This window comes from Pan paniscus, chromosome 3 (assembly GCF_029289425.2).
Source record: "Pan paniscus chromosome 3, NHGRI_mPanPan1-v2.0_pri, whole genome shotgun sequence".
Classification (NCBI taxonomy): Eukaryota; Metazoa; Chordata; class Mammalia; order Primates; family Hominidae; genus Pan; species Pan paniscus.
In genome coordinates, this window is record NC_073252.2 from 157,124,093 (window position 1) to 157,139,060 (window position 14,968).

The 14,968-nt window shown below is 37.1% G+C and overlaps 1 protein-coding gene across 11 annotated transcripts in view; it reads left to right on the forward strand.

Annotated features, from left to right (window-relative positions):
* Positions 1 to 14,968, forward strand: part of RAPGEF2 (Rap guanine nucleotide exchange factor 2) — a 261,346-nt gene that overhangs the window by 156,822 nt on the left and 89,556 nt on the right. For 2 of the 11 annotated variants that reach the window (XM_034959347.3, XM_034959349.3), the window contains exon 1: positions 12,305 to 13,136. The exons of 6 other annotated variants lie outside the window; for them this stretch is intronic. In XM_034959347.3, coding sequence (XP_034815238.1) covers positions 13,077 to 13,136 — 60 coding nt within the window. In that variant the 5' untranslated portion in view covers positions 12,305 to 13,076. Of the gene's footprint in view, positions 1 to 12,087; positions 12,232 to 12,304; positions 13,137 to 14,968 lie in introns of those variants that run through there. 3 more of the 11 variants (XM_034959348.3, XM_063603968.1, XM_034959352.3) reach the window with 3 other exon arrangements.

Consider the following 14,968-nt stretch of genomic DNA (forward strand, 5'->3'; position numbering starts at 1 on the left):
TCTTTTTCTGTCTCCTTGTTCTTATATTAAGACATAAGTGGCCAGTTTCCCTTGTTACCACAAAGTGTGATTGGCAACTCATGACTGTGCTCTGACATTCAAAATTCTTTCAGTAATCAGCTACTATAAAGCAAAATAATTGTCTGAGGGGATAGAGCTGCCTTTGGAAAGGCACCAGAAATGTTGTCTCAACTCCTCAAATCTGAAATGGTGGGTCTCCCTTGGTGAAAACTGAAATGGCCAGATGAATATTCTACGTGATAAGGGGTCACCATAGGTTCTTGCATCGTTTTTGGGTAGAGATATATTTTTTTAAATTGTCTCATTTTCTTCCATACTGTGTTTTTACTTTTATTGTAAATACCATCTTTTGTGGTAGTTAATTGGATTATTAATATCTTGTTAATTTTGTTTTTAATCTTAAAACTTCACTGAGTTTAGTGATACATACTTTTAAATTTTGGTCGAACAGATTTTAAGTTTGCTTTATGTCTTGGAAAAAATATTCACTTCCTATAAAATATAACCCATCCAGAAAACAGGTTTTTTTATACATTTGCTCTAAGACAATCTTTTAGTAAGCATTTCATAGATGATCAGTACATTTTGTTTATGTCTAGCTTGCTGTTGAACTGACCAACATGATTTCTGAAATTCATCTCTGATTTCTTTTTTTAGTTTAATTTTATTTAAAGTTCCAGGATACATGTGCAGGATATACAGCTTTGTTACATAGGTAAACGTGTGCCATGGTGGTTTGCCGTACCTATCAACCCATCACCTAGGTATTAAGCCCATGTATTAGCTTTATGTATCCTGATGTTCTTCCCAGTATGGCCCCCTGCAGGCCACAGTGTCTGTTGTTCCCCTCCCTGTGCTCCCTCTTTTTTTTTTTTTTTTTTTTTGAGACGGAGTCTCGCTCTGTCGCCCAGGCTGGAGTGCAGTGGCGCGATCTCGGCTCACTGCAAGCTCCGCCTCCCGGGTTCACGCCATTCTCCTGCCTCAGCCTCCCGAGTAGCTGGGACTACAGGCGCCCGCTACCACGCCCGGCTAATTTTTTGTATTTTTTTAGTAGAGACGGGGTTTCACCGTGTTAGCCAGGATGGTCTCGATCTCCTGACCTCGTGATCCGCCCGCCTCGGCCTCCCAAAGTGCTGGGTTTACAGGCGTGAGCCACCGCGCCCGGCCTGTGCTCCCTCTTAAAAGTGAGAACGTGCAGTGTTTAGTTTTCTGTTCCTTGTTAGTTTGCTGAGGATAATGGCTTCTAGCTCCATCCATGTCTCTGCAAAGGACATGATCTTGTTCCTTTTTATGGCTGCAGAGTATTCCATGGTGTATATGTATCACGTTTTCTTTATCCAGTCTATCATTGTTGGGTATTTGGGTTGATTCCATGTCTTTGCTATTGTGAGTAGTGCTGTGATGAACATATGCGTGTGAGTATCTTTGTAATAGGATGATTTCTATTCCTTTGGGTATATACCCAGTAATGGGATTGCTGGGTCAAATGCTATTTCTGCCTCTAGGTCTTTGAAGAATCGCCACACTGTCTTCCACAATTATTGAACTAATTTATACTCCCACCAACAATGTAAGTGTTTCTTTTTCTCTGCAACCTCACAGGCATCTGTTGTTACTTGACTTTTTAATAACAGCTACTCTGATTGGTGTGAGATGGTATCTCATTGTGGTTTTGATTTGAATTTCTCTAATGATCAGTGATGTTTGAGTTTTTTCATGTTTGTTGGCTGCATGAGTGTCTTTTGAGAAGTGTCTGTTCATGTCCTTTGCCTACTTTTTAATGGAGTTGTCTGTTTTTTTCTTGTAAATTTTTTTTGTTTCTCGTAGACTCTGGATATTAGACCTTTGTCAGGTGGATAGATTGTAAAAATTCTCTCCCATTCTGTAGGTTGTCTGTTCACTCTGATGATAGTCTCTTTTGCTGCGCAGAGGCTCTTTAGTTTAATTAGATCCCATTTTGTCAATTTTTGCTTTTGTTGCAATGCTTTTGGTGTTTTTGTTTTGTTTTGTTTTGTTTTTTTGTGAAACCTTTGCTCGTGCCTGTGTCCTGAATGGCATTGTCTAGATTTTCTTCTAGGATTGTTAATAGTTTTGGGTTTTACATTTGTATTAGTCAGTTTCACACTGCTGATAAAGACATACCTGACACTGGGCAATTTACAAAAGAAAGATATTTAATTGGACTCACAGTGCCACGTGGCTGGGGAAGCCTCACAATCATGGCGGAAGGCAGGGAGGAGCAAGTCACATCTTACGTGGATGGCAGCAGGCAAAGAGAGGGCTTGTGCAGAGAAATTCCCGTCTTTCAAACCATCAAATCTCATGAGACCCATTCACTATCATGAGAACAGCACAGGAAAGACCCGCCCCATGATTTAATCATCTCCTACCAAGTCCCTCTCACAACACTTGGGAATTACGGGAGCTGTAAAATGAGATTTGGTTGGGGATGCAGAGCCAAATCATATCAACATTTAAGTCTTTAATCTATCTTGAGTTAATTTTTGTAAAAGGTGTAAGAAAGGAGCAATTTTAGTTTTCTGCATGTGGCTAGCCAGTTCTCCCAGCACCATTTATTAAATAGGAAATGTTTTCCTCATTGCTTATGTCAGGTTTGTTGAAGATGAGATGGTTGTAGATGTGCAGTCTTATTTCTGAGTTCTCTATTCTGTGTCATTGGTCTATGTGTCTGTTTTTGTAACAGTACCATGCTGTTTTGGTTACTGTAGACTTGTATAATTTGAAGTTGGGGTAGCATGATGCCTCCAGCTTTGTTCTTTTTGCTTAGTATTGTCTTGGCTATATGGGCTCTTTCATCCCTGATTTCTCATTTCTTGTCCTATCCCATTTAAAGTCTTGGGGGTCAGTTGTAGAATTAATGAGTGAATGCCTTCCTGTATTAATAATACGAAATGCTACTTTATGACACACCTAGGTAATGTAATCTTCCATGAACATGAACTATCTGGCCAGTTGTTAGCAATTCTAATAATGATAATCTGATATTTACAATTAAATATTCTAGTATTACCTTTGGTTTGTAAATATCAAAATGGTAGTAACTGACAATTTCAAAGTGTAACTAAAATATGAATAGTAAAATACTCTCCATGCCTTTTTAGAGCTGCTAAGGAGAGGGAGAAATTAGGTGTGCGTTTTGTTTGTTTATTCATTTATTTATAAAAAGGAATATTGAATGCTGTTATCTTAAACTCATGTGGCTGTATTGGTAGGCTGACTTTTTTCTCAAGAAAATATTTTAGAAATTTTTGTGTCATTTAAAATATTTTCTATATTGAGATGGTCTTCTATATTTATTTATTTTTCAGGCAAGTTTATTTGGAAGCATTTCCCGTCTGGAATGTATTTGATTACAACAAAAGGGCAGGCACAATTCTATTTCTGGTAGTAAAGTCCGTTAGTTAATGCGTCCATTTATAATTACTGTCACTTTCTTTTTTTTAGAAAGACTATTAGACCATTTTGAAAACTTACATAGTTTGATATTTATTTCCAGACACTAGATTTTTAAAAAATAAAAATGTATTTGTTAAATATTAAATTTCTGAAGACTCAATAGGTCTATGAAAGCAGATAGTATCTTTATGCCATTGTGTATATCCTTTGCACAACAGATAATACAGGTCTCAGCAATATCGTGGTTGTATCATGTTGATATCTTTGGATCAAACTTGCAAAATTAGCATTATTTAGTATTTCTAGGAGTGGCATTATAGATCTTCCTGCTTTAACAGGTCTATACAAGGATATCAGCACAAAGAACTTAGTCCCAGACAACTGTACATTAGTTAATGGGTTGGCCGAGGCTTGAATGCAGCTGACTTTTTAGAATATTTTAGAGAGAATAAAACTGACACTTATTGAAGGTTTATGATACACCAGTCTGCTAGATGTTTACTGATGTGTTTTGTCAATGAAACTAGCCCACAGTTCAGTATTTCCCCGTCAGTAGATAAGCATGCACTGGCCAAAGAGGTTAAGTAACATGTTCAATATTCATGGTCACTCAGGTAGTAAATGTTAGAAAGCCAAACATAGGTCTTTCCCATTCCCAATCTATGAAATTACTCATTTTTAAAAATGAATTTAACATATGTTGCTTTTTATGTTATTTAAACTTAAAATATGGCCCAAAGGAGATATATATCAAATAATTTAACCACTTTAGAAGTATACCATTTAAGTGCCTTTTGAAGAAAGAGACTGGGGCATAGAATGTCCAATGTCCAATATCCAGAAATGATGACTGAGCTATATTTGCAGCAGTTATGGACTTTGGTTGATGAATCAATCTTTTTGTTACAAGTTAAGTGTTTTTCCTTTTCTGACCATGTATTTCTCATTAATAAAGCACAGCTATCTTTTTTTCTTTTTAACCTTTCTAGCTTCATTCCAATAGGATAAGTTTTTACTAGTAAGTAGCACCATTTCATAACAAAGGGATGACCGTGTAACTAGTGTATTTTAAAAGTTAGGACCACTAATATTATAATAAGGAAAGCCAAAATCTTGCAGAAAGATCTTTTGTAGGTATGACTCTTTAATGAACTGAAATCACTTACTTACAGTTGTCTAAAATTATTCATAGTTTTTAGAGGTGAAAAAAATACCACTCATAAAATTGCATCTTGTGTACCAGAAAATGTTGGAAGTGTTTTGGTAATATTTAAGAATATTGAAAAAATATAAGTAAATCAAAGAATTTTAAAAATACTTCTATAAAACGATCTAGTTATATATAATCTGAATAATTCAGATTATTGTTTAAAATCATCTTTAATCCATTTCTAAGTTTGGCAACTTTTAATTTTTAAGGATGTTAAGAAGAAAACTTCTAAACTATTGTCCTATTATCATTGTAGTTTGTTTTTATTATTGTTTATGTATTTATTTTACTTTTTTGAGACAGGGTCTCACTCAGTTGCCCAGGCTAGAGTGCAGTGGTGCAGTCACGGGTCAGTGCAGCCTTGACCTCCCCAGGCTCAAGTGATTCACCTCACAAGTAGCTGGGATTACAGGTGTGCACCACAACGACTGGCTAATTTTTTATAGAGACGAGGTTTTGCCATGTTGCCCACACTAGTCTTGAACTCCTAAGCTCAAGCAATTCGCCTGCTTCAGCCTCCCAGAGTGCTGGGATTACATGTGTGAGCCACTGCACCCAGCCTAATTTTTTTTTTTTAAAGTAAGGGACATTTTAATATTCTCCCTCGCACTGCCAAAACAGAAAGACAAAAATCTTGGAATGAAGGAGTTATTACGAGGAAATCTTATCCCCAAACAGTTTTGTTTCCATTAATGTAGTGTTTTTTTTCCTATGATTCTATATTATATCAGCCTTTCTACTCGCATTTTCCCGCCAGCTGATGTTTGGTAACTGCCATGTTAGATAAGACCACCTTAAGAGTGTGAAAGGATTTAAGAATCTTCTGGCTGAACCACTTAATGCAGTTTAGTTCTTTTCTATAACCACTAACATTCAGCCTCTACTTTTAAGATTTTTAAATTACAATTAGCACAGGTATTTGACACTCATCCTTTACAGAATGAGTGTCAAATTTGTATCCCAGTGCCTGGTACAAAGAACTTAGTAAATCCTAACAGTTATTATTTGTTAGAGGAAAAGGTTAATTATTATTTTTTGAGACGGAGTTTCACTCTTGTTGCCCAGGCTGGAGTGCAATGGCGCGATCTCGGCTCACCACAACCTCCGCCTCCCAGGTTCAAGTGATTCTCCTTCCTCAGCCTCCCAAGTAGCCGGGATTACAGGCATGCGCCACCATGCCCGGCTAATTTTTTGTATTTTTAGTAGAGACAGGGTTTGTCCATATTGGTCAGGCTGGTCTCGAACTCCTGACCTCAGGTGATTCTTCTGCCTTGCCTCGGCCTCCCAAAGTGTTGGGATTACAGGCGTGAGCCACTGTGCCCCACCAGGAAAAGGTTAATTTTTCTTTTTTTTTAGACGGAGTCACTCTGTCACCCAGTCTGGAAGTGCAGTGGTGCGATCTTGGCTCACTGCAAGCTCTCCCTCCCAGGTTCACGCCATTCTCCTGCCTCAGCTTCCCAAATAGCTGGGACTACAGGCACTGCCACCACAACTGGCTAATTTTTTTTGTATTTTTAGTAGACATGGGGTTTCACTGTGTTAGCCAGGATGGTCTCAATCTCCTGACCTTGTGATCCGCCCGCCTTGACCTCCCAAAGTGCTGGGATTACAGGCATGAGCCACCACACCCAGCTGAAAAAGGTTAATTATTAAGAAATTCTTGAACTTAGTAAATCCTAACAGTTATTATTTATCATAGGAAAGGGCTAATTATTAGGAAACTATTATGGTTAGCTGTAATCTGCCTCTCCATAATTTTAGTTCATGTTTCTAGGTCTCTTAAAGCAACACAAGTGAATATTAATATTCCATTTTTATATAACTGTGTTTGAGATGTTTACAAAGATCCACCCTTTAATCCTCTTCTTCTGTATTAAATATTACCAGCTTTTTGTAGCTTTCCTAAACCAGTTACTGCTTGCTGTTGTTTGCATAGGTCCTGTAATACCCTACAGTGCAGATTACAGTAGAATTTTCTGTCTTCTTTGCTCTGGACATCATAGGTCTGATCATGTAACCTGAGATTATATTAAGATTTTGGGGATTGTACATTGGCTCAGAGAGAGCTTTTGGCTTGCTCTGTTTTATAGATGACCCCTTCTACCTCCCACTCACCTATGAATTGTTCCTTAAGCCTGATTCTCCCCATCCTGTTCTTGTACAAGTGACATTTTGATAATATTCATGTAGGTCTTTATATTTATTCCTGTAAAATTTAAATTTACTGGTTTTAGCCTACTCTTTTTGCCTATCAAATTATTTAAAACTCTGGATTTTGTCAGTAAAGAAATTAGGCATATTTTACAATTACTCACCCATCCTGTGTCTGGTTCCCCATCTTAAACAGTGTGGAATTTAACAGGTTAGTTTTGAAGTTTATGTGGAATCACTTATGCATTCATTCTTTGAACAACCACTATGTGTCAAGTACTAGGGATAAAGCACAGTCTGTTGTTGACAATATCAGATAAGTTTTGTGCGGTTCCCCTCATCTAACTTATAATTCCAGTTTGTGGTGCAGTATTTCCTGTTTTTCTTAAATAAAAACAGAGGGATAATTAACAGATCATTGTGCTCATGCAACATATTAATCCCAAGGGAATATATTACAGTCAAATTAGTAATAAAGATAATATTCTTTTACATATGCCGTGTTAATGTGTGAAATATTAGTGGGGGGCCTTGTTCTACAGCCTCGCCCTTAGAAAAAGCATGGAAATAATTCACAACCACTGTTCAAGGACTCCACCTCTGAAACCTTGAGCAGAGATTTGTAAGTGAAGTCTGGCCTTTTTAAAAGATAGATTCTAGGGAATGAAGTAAGCTTTGTTAAATCTGCTGCTAAAGTCTGCCCGTTTTTCAAGTAAGTGCATTTTTAAAAGCCCCACATGGGAATTTCTCATGGACTTACAGGCTTCTTTGTTTTTCTGCATGTCTCCATCTCATGTCATCTTTTAATCTTTCGCTTCTAACATGCTCCATGTGAATGTTTCTTATAGATAGTTGCCACATAATTTTCTTATATTTCTTATAGATAGTTGCCACATAATTTTTCAGTTACAAATCAGATGCCACATAAACAGTTTGCCATCAGAAACTTTTTTTTTTTTTAACATTTCCTTGGAACGTATCTGTGGAGTAAATCATGGTGATCTTTTTGAACTCCCAGTTAGGTTTTTCTGATACTGAACATGAACTCAACAGATTCTTTGTGTTTCTAAAAACTGTATTTAGATTCACTTAGATGTTTAGTTAGCATTTCCTATGTGTCAGCCATTGCATTGGTTTCTTTCACATTTTATTTCATAATTAAATTATTTTTAATAATGAACCAGAAGTGCCATTTCACTTTATGAAAGTAGAAAAATGAAATTTTAGCCCAGATTTCCTCTGTGACTGCTTTGGGTGGGGTGTGTCAAGGACTTGTGTGAGGTATACCCAAAGATGAAATAGATGATGTGAAAATGTAAGATTGAGTTAAAATATAAAGTTTATCAGATAATCAACTTTTCTTTTAAAAGAAATTGACTATTAGTGGGGGATGTATTGGCTTTAGGAAAAGAGAAGTAAAACTTCTGACCGTATCTACCATCTTTTATTTTGCATTGGCTTAGTGCTTAATTAGTTTGATGTACTCATATAGAAAATAGCATTTTAAAATGACATTTTTGGGGGGAACAATGAAACACTAAAAATCCAGTTTGTAAAATTTCTTGTTTTCTCGTATCAAAGAGTGACTTCTTTCTGCTATACCCACAAGTTTTACCCAGCCTCTATAGTTTTTTTCTCTGTGGTAGTGGGGAGAGGGAATATTTAACTATTAAGTGAAGTAAGTGGTATTAAGAAACTTAGAATTCTATTTTGCATTCTTCTATACTACTAACTCTATAATCTTATACACTTTATTTTTCTATGAAAGATAAGTACATTATTCTCTTGATTCCCTTGCGTTTTGATGAAGTTTAATTAAATGTTTGTAAAGCACATTGAGATCTATGGTTAAACACTGTATGTGTTCTAAGTATGATTAATCATTACTGAGAACAGACCATTTTTCTCAATTTCATAGTAATTAGAAAGTGAATACTTTAGGTGGAAAAAAAAAGAATATAATGATATTAAATATAGCCTGGAAAGCCTTTGCATTAAGTAGTTTCCTGAACTATATAATCTCCATTTTTTTGGAGTGTTGTTACTGATAATTTGGAAGTCATTGGATGTTATTGACAGGGTAGAAAGTTCTTACATGGTTCTTTTTCATAACCAGATCTAGTTAATGCTACTTGGTAATGGTTAAGGAATGGGGTAAATATAACCCAAATTAGAGTGAACTTCAAGGTAAGTGTGATTTTTTCTTATTTGTATAAAATCTATAATATGGGTTTCTCCTAAATCCTTTGTTTATATTTCTTTAGCAGTGTTTGGCGTATTATAACCTGCCATAATTGTGTTTCAACATACAAGATAGTGTGGATAATGAAATTTCTGTATTACAATTATGAGTTTTAAGATGTGTAGGTTGTAGGCATGGAGCCAGGCTGAGAGAGAGATCATGCCAAGTCTTAGCACAGAAAAGCATCAGTGCCTAAGGATGTGTGATTTTACTTCATCTATAAGGTTTCCTGGTTAGGTTAGTTTCCTTCTTGAGATAAGTCACAGATTTTCCAGAGAGAGGCAAGCAATTGGAAACCTACATATATAAAGTCAGATACCATCAGCATGGGGGTAATTTGACTTAACCTTGAGAGGAGTGTTTTGGCACATGGATATGTGTTTTGTGGGACACGGGCCAGATGGAAGGTGTAGAACTTGATTGTTTAATCCCTGAGTTGCCATTTACTTTTTTTAAATTGTGATAAAATATAAGTAACATTAAAATTTACAATTTTACGCATTATTAAGTGTAAAAGGCCAGTGGGATTAAATACATTCCCATTGTTTTTGCAACCATTACCGCTATCCATTTCCAGAACTTTTTTGATCTTCCCAAGTTAAAACTCTGTGCCATCAAACAATAACTCCCCAATCCCTCCTTCCCCCAGCACCTGTCACCCTCCATTCTACTTTGTGCCTACGTGAATTTGACTATTTGACTACTCTGGTATCTAGAGTAGAGCATTATATATTATTTGTCCTTTTGTGACTGGCTTATTTCTAGCTTGATGTTTTCAAGTTTTATCCATGGTGTAGCATGTAATAGAAATTCATTCCTTTTTAAGGCTGAATAATGCATATACCACACTTGTATGAATAGCATTCATACATTTTTATCTGTCGATGAACACTTGGGTTGCTTCTACTGTTTGGCAACAGTTTACTTTTAAATCGTTAGTTATATCTATTACAGAAAAATATTTGGAATTTTGACAGAAACTAGTCTAGAGGATTAAATGGGGTCTTTCCAGTGCCCTTTCCCAGTCAGTGGAAGGTTCACTCACTCAACAAGAATGTGAGTGCCTACAGTGCTTGGTGCAGTGAACACAGGAGTACACACAGACAGACATGGCACCAGCCATCATGGAGATGAGAGTGTAGTGGAGGAAGCAGACACTAACTGCTTAAATACTCTTGGGACTACATGCAAAATTACAACGGTAGTAAAAGTGCTTCAGTGAAGGGATAAACACTAACATGAGATTTCTGAGGGTATTTCACCAGTTTGTTTTTGGGAGTGGAGGTGGCATCAGTCAGGAAAGGAAGGAAGAAGGAAAGTTTCAGGCAGAGGAAATAACATGTGCAAAGGCCCTTTTGTCTATGAAGGAGGCAAGAGCAGCCCCTGCAACTTGGGAGTGCAGAGAGTGACCATGAGCATGGTGTAAGTCTGGAAAATGTATAAATCTTGCAGATCATGATAAGAGTTTTGGTCTTTATGCCAGGAGCAGTGGGAAGCCATGGAAGTGTTTTGTTTTCATTTGTAAAAGGAGCTTAGTGGATGAGGGCAAAATGATCAGGCTTTAGTTTTTATAAGATATCAGGGGGTGGTATGGTAAATAGGTTGGGTGGATGGAGTTAGAATCCAGACAGTTCCTTAAGGAGACTTTTGCAGTTCTCAAGGCAAAAAATAATGATTGGAGTGGGATGATAACAGCAAAGACAAAGAGAAATCTAAATTTGAGAAAAATTAGAGAATGTAATAAACAGATGTTGTGATGGATTGATCATGGACAGAGATGTTAAGGAAACTCTTAGATGTAGAAATGGCATAACAGGATCACTATGGTTCATCATGTAAGTATTCCATGGGATGAGGAATGGCGAAAACCAAAACAGATTCTTGAGAGATTTGGTTGGGAAGTGGAGGAAGAGGAAAATACTGGGTCTGGAGAATGTTTCTGTTTTTGTTTTGTTTTTGAGATAGGAGAGACCTGCACATTTAAAAGCTGATGGGGAGGATTCTGGTTGTGGGGCAGAGGTTAAGCATATGTGGCAAAAGAAGGATAATGGGTAATGTAAGAAAAGGGGTTGGGGGGATGGGGAGAAGGACCCAAAAGAGTGATGTGGTGGGAATGGTTGCCTTTAGATATGAGGAGAAAGAAGGAAAGAGAATAGGGTGGGTACAGTCTTTGGCAGTAGTCAAGAAACACAAGTCAGCAAGCACTGACAGTTCCAAAGTCAATTATTAAAAATGCTACATTTTCTGTGTCTATTTTCTATTACATGTGCCATTGATAGATAAACCTGATTGTGAAAAGCTGACAGTGTTTCAGAATTAAAATGTCCTTATTCTTTGTCAAGTATAATGCAGTCTTTCAAATACCTACATATGTACATGAAATTAAGAGTTTATAATAGAATAATGTATCCACATTTTATTTCAACTCTCTACCTCTGAAGTTTGGTTTGGTTTTTAAAAAAAAAACTGGGTAGGTTAATTTTTTATATTATTTGCAAGGCAATATGTGCATCTGTGTGTATGTGTGTGTGTGTGTGTATGGGTGTTTGTGAAAATCACATCGTCTAAATGTATACAAAGCTTGTCAAGTATGCATTTTATAAATTTTTGATAGATACTTGTTTACTATAGCACAGCAATATTTGAGGATGGGATAGAGGTCACATTGATTCCTTTATCTTCACCTTGGTGAAAAAAATCATATTTTAGTTCAAAGCTGTTCAAGTAAGTCCTTGCTCCGTTTTCCCACCCTGTCTTCAGTGATATTATTTGGAGTCAGCAATCAATGGATTCCATCCCTCTGAGACTTGCTTAACCTACAGCTGCTGATAGAATACAGGCAAGAGCTTGTTACTTTATCTGAATTGTCCATTGCTACCTTAATGAGTGAAATGGTTAAGTAGAGGAGGGGGCGAGTCTTAAGGAATGTGTGTACCATTTGAGCTGAATATTTCAGTGTGTATAGGGAGAGGGAGGGTGAGAGAGAAATCCACTTACATCACTAGAACTGCATTGAGTGTGAGCCTTGCAGGTTAAGAGACAGACTACAGTGTCTTGCTTTCTGCAGGAAGCAGCAATGCCGTTTGTTTCCTAAGAGGAATTTTTTATTTAGAAAAGGAAGCTTTCTATCCAGGAAATGGCTTTCCTTGTGCGTTGCTATGCCAACTGCCTGCAGCCATGGTCCTCCAAAGTAAGCACAATAATGTAATTATATTGGTGTATTGCATTCAGACTCATGATTTTTGAGATTGTGTGTGTGCATGTGCTGTGTTTCTGTTAGTGGCTCTCTTGCTAGCAGGCATGCTTGTGTTGAGTGTGAGGGACAGACATCATTAAATTAAATGTCCATCAGTGTCATGCTGCTAAGATTAATTGTGCAAACTTGGTTAGTGGAGTGGGACAGAGATCACTGGTCACCACTCTGTCAGCATCATTAGCAGCTAGGGAGGAGTTCCCGATTCACACGCTCTGCCCTGATTTTTTTCTTTCTTTCATTTTCTTTTTTTCTCTTGGTTGGAGGGTTCTGTATGTGTGATTGCAGATGAAACAAGGGTATTAACAATGCTTGGCTGAATGCTAGAGCCTGGTTCTTATACCACCCTGACTAATATAATTCTGTGTTAAGCCTTTTTGAGGGGAGTCTGTGTGCAGTCAGCCATTTTAGCTTTTTTCTTTTTTCTTTTTTTCCTCTCCTTTTCTTTTGCCTCTTGTTCTTCAATCTCAGAAATGATCTTGTTCTCTTGGAAGACTGAGAGCTGTGTGAGGTTTTCTCAGTCTTGTCATAGCCTAGGATGGTTAGAGTTTCAATGTTATAAAAATGGAGACGAACACTGTTGTTCGGATTCCTTTTCTGGTCTACAAGTGTGAAGGGTTTTTAAGCTTACCAGTAGTGACACTTTAAGCTGCAGCTTGGTTTTCCCTCCTCCCTCTTTTTTTTTTCCTTTTTCTTTTAATTTAATGCTGTAGAGGGTGACTTGCCATCGTGAGAGATTGGTACATGATGTGTAAATTCAGTTCAGCATATGTTTCTTCATTATGAAACCACTAGCAATCCCAGCTAACCATGGAGTTATGGGCCAGCAGGAGAAACACTCAGTAAGTATCGCAAATGCTGCTTGTGCTTTGATAGCACGTCATAGAGAACTGCTTTAAAATGGAAATTGTTGCTCTTTCTCTTCAGGGAAAACAGTTTTTGTAGAAGGTATAATAGTCTGCTTGGAGGAGGGGAGGGTGCATTAAAGCTGGCTTGTTCTTCCAATGTTGTAATTTTTAAAAATTTGAGGCAAGACCAGCAATTTATTTAAAGCAAAATCACTAATACTGAGAAATATTGGGCAGCTAATTTTTATATTCAGAAACTAAAGCTTGACAGTTCAGCTTCGACTTAGTACTTGAATAGTTTTCAAAAAAATGTTTTTGTAGTTGAATTTAATGAGAAATCATCAGAAAGGTTATTGAGAACGGGAATCTATGTGAGGAATTCGCATGTAGGTTTGAGTGTAGGAGGGAGAGCTTTGGTTATTGATTTGGTAATAAAGCGATCAGTGGGACTCATCTGATTTCTTAACATGTATTCATCACTTATGAAAACACAGATTTTTTTTAATGCCACAAAAAATTATTGCTTCTTTATAATTGATCCCATGAGTCAGCTATGTGTTTGTCATGCTGAAATCCCATGGGCAGCTACTGAGAAAGACTTTTCTATGCCTAACACCGAGTCAGAGCCTCCTGTTTCAGGAATGTGAGTTCTCATGGTGCTACTTTTATATCACCATGTTGGGAGTTTTCTGGCATCACACAAATTCACATGATTGATACATACATAAATATATTCAATCGTGAAAATGCAAACGCATAAATTTAGGCAGCCTGTATAGTAGTCTAAGTATTTTTGAAATGCCTACTTCTACATCCTAGCATCTAGCACGTTATTAAAGTATAAGAATTGTCTTTCATGTATTCTAAAGAAGATAAGATGGTAAACTTTAAAAGTGGAAATAAGTCGCTGAGGCTTTGTAAGATTATAGATAGAAGGCCATGAATGTAGAATATTTAGATGCTGAGGTTCATGAGTATAATTTGGTTTTGTTCATTGTAAGGAACAAAATTACCAGCTAAGTCCAAGAGATGTTCTTAGACGAAGTGATTCTTTGCGCACTGTCTCACCTCAGGAATGAGCCTTGCGAGCTGCGCTTAAGGCAGCGGCTGTGTTGGAAGCATGTTATGACGCTGCGCCGAGAGCCCAGCCCCTTACCATGAGGTCCTCGTGGTACTTCACTAATTAACTCTCTTTGGATCAGATCCAGAAAAAGACCAGCCCTAAACTTAATTTCACTAGTAGGAAAGGTTGTTGTAAAGAAGTTCCATTGTAGTTTGATTTTCTTAACGGGGCCTTTGAAATTAAACTCTTCTGTAGTCACGATTTTCCAGGTAAAAGTAAGAGTGTTAGTTAAGCTATGCTTGAGGAACCTTAGAAACAAAAGTTAAACCCCAGGCTTTTTACTTACCTTTTTCATATGTCTTTTCTTAAAGTGTGTGTATGTTTGTGTGTGGGGGTGTTTAAATGAATAATAATATAAATTTAATGAACAAAGAAAATTGATGGCTGGGTGTGGTGGCTCACGCCTATAATCCGAGCACTTTGAGAGGCAGAGGTGGGAGGATTGCTTAAGGCCAGAAGTTTGCTACTATGGGCAACATAGTGAAATCCATCTCTATTTAAAAAAAGAAAAGAAAATTATTAAAACAGTTCACTGCCAGGAGGAGGAAAACAGATTACTACATTTATGTAAAGGCCAGTTGGGACAGGTATTACCCAGTAGTGCCTAAACTAGAGTCCCTGATCTTATTCTGTAAGCCTGTTTGTTTCCTGACAATTGCCTATATTTTGCTACAATTTAGAGTGATATTAGACTAAAGTAACA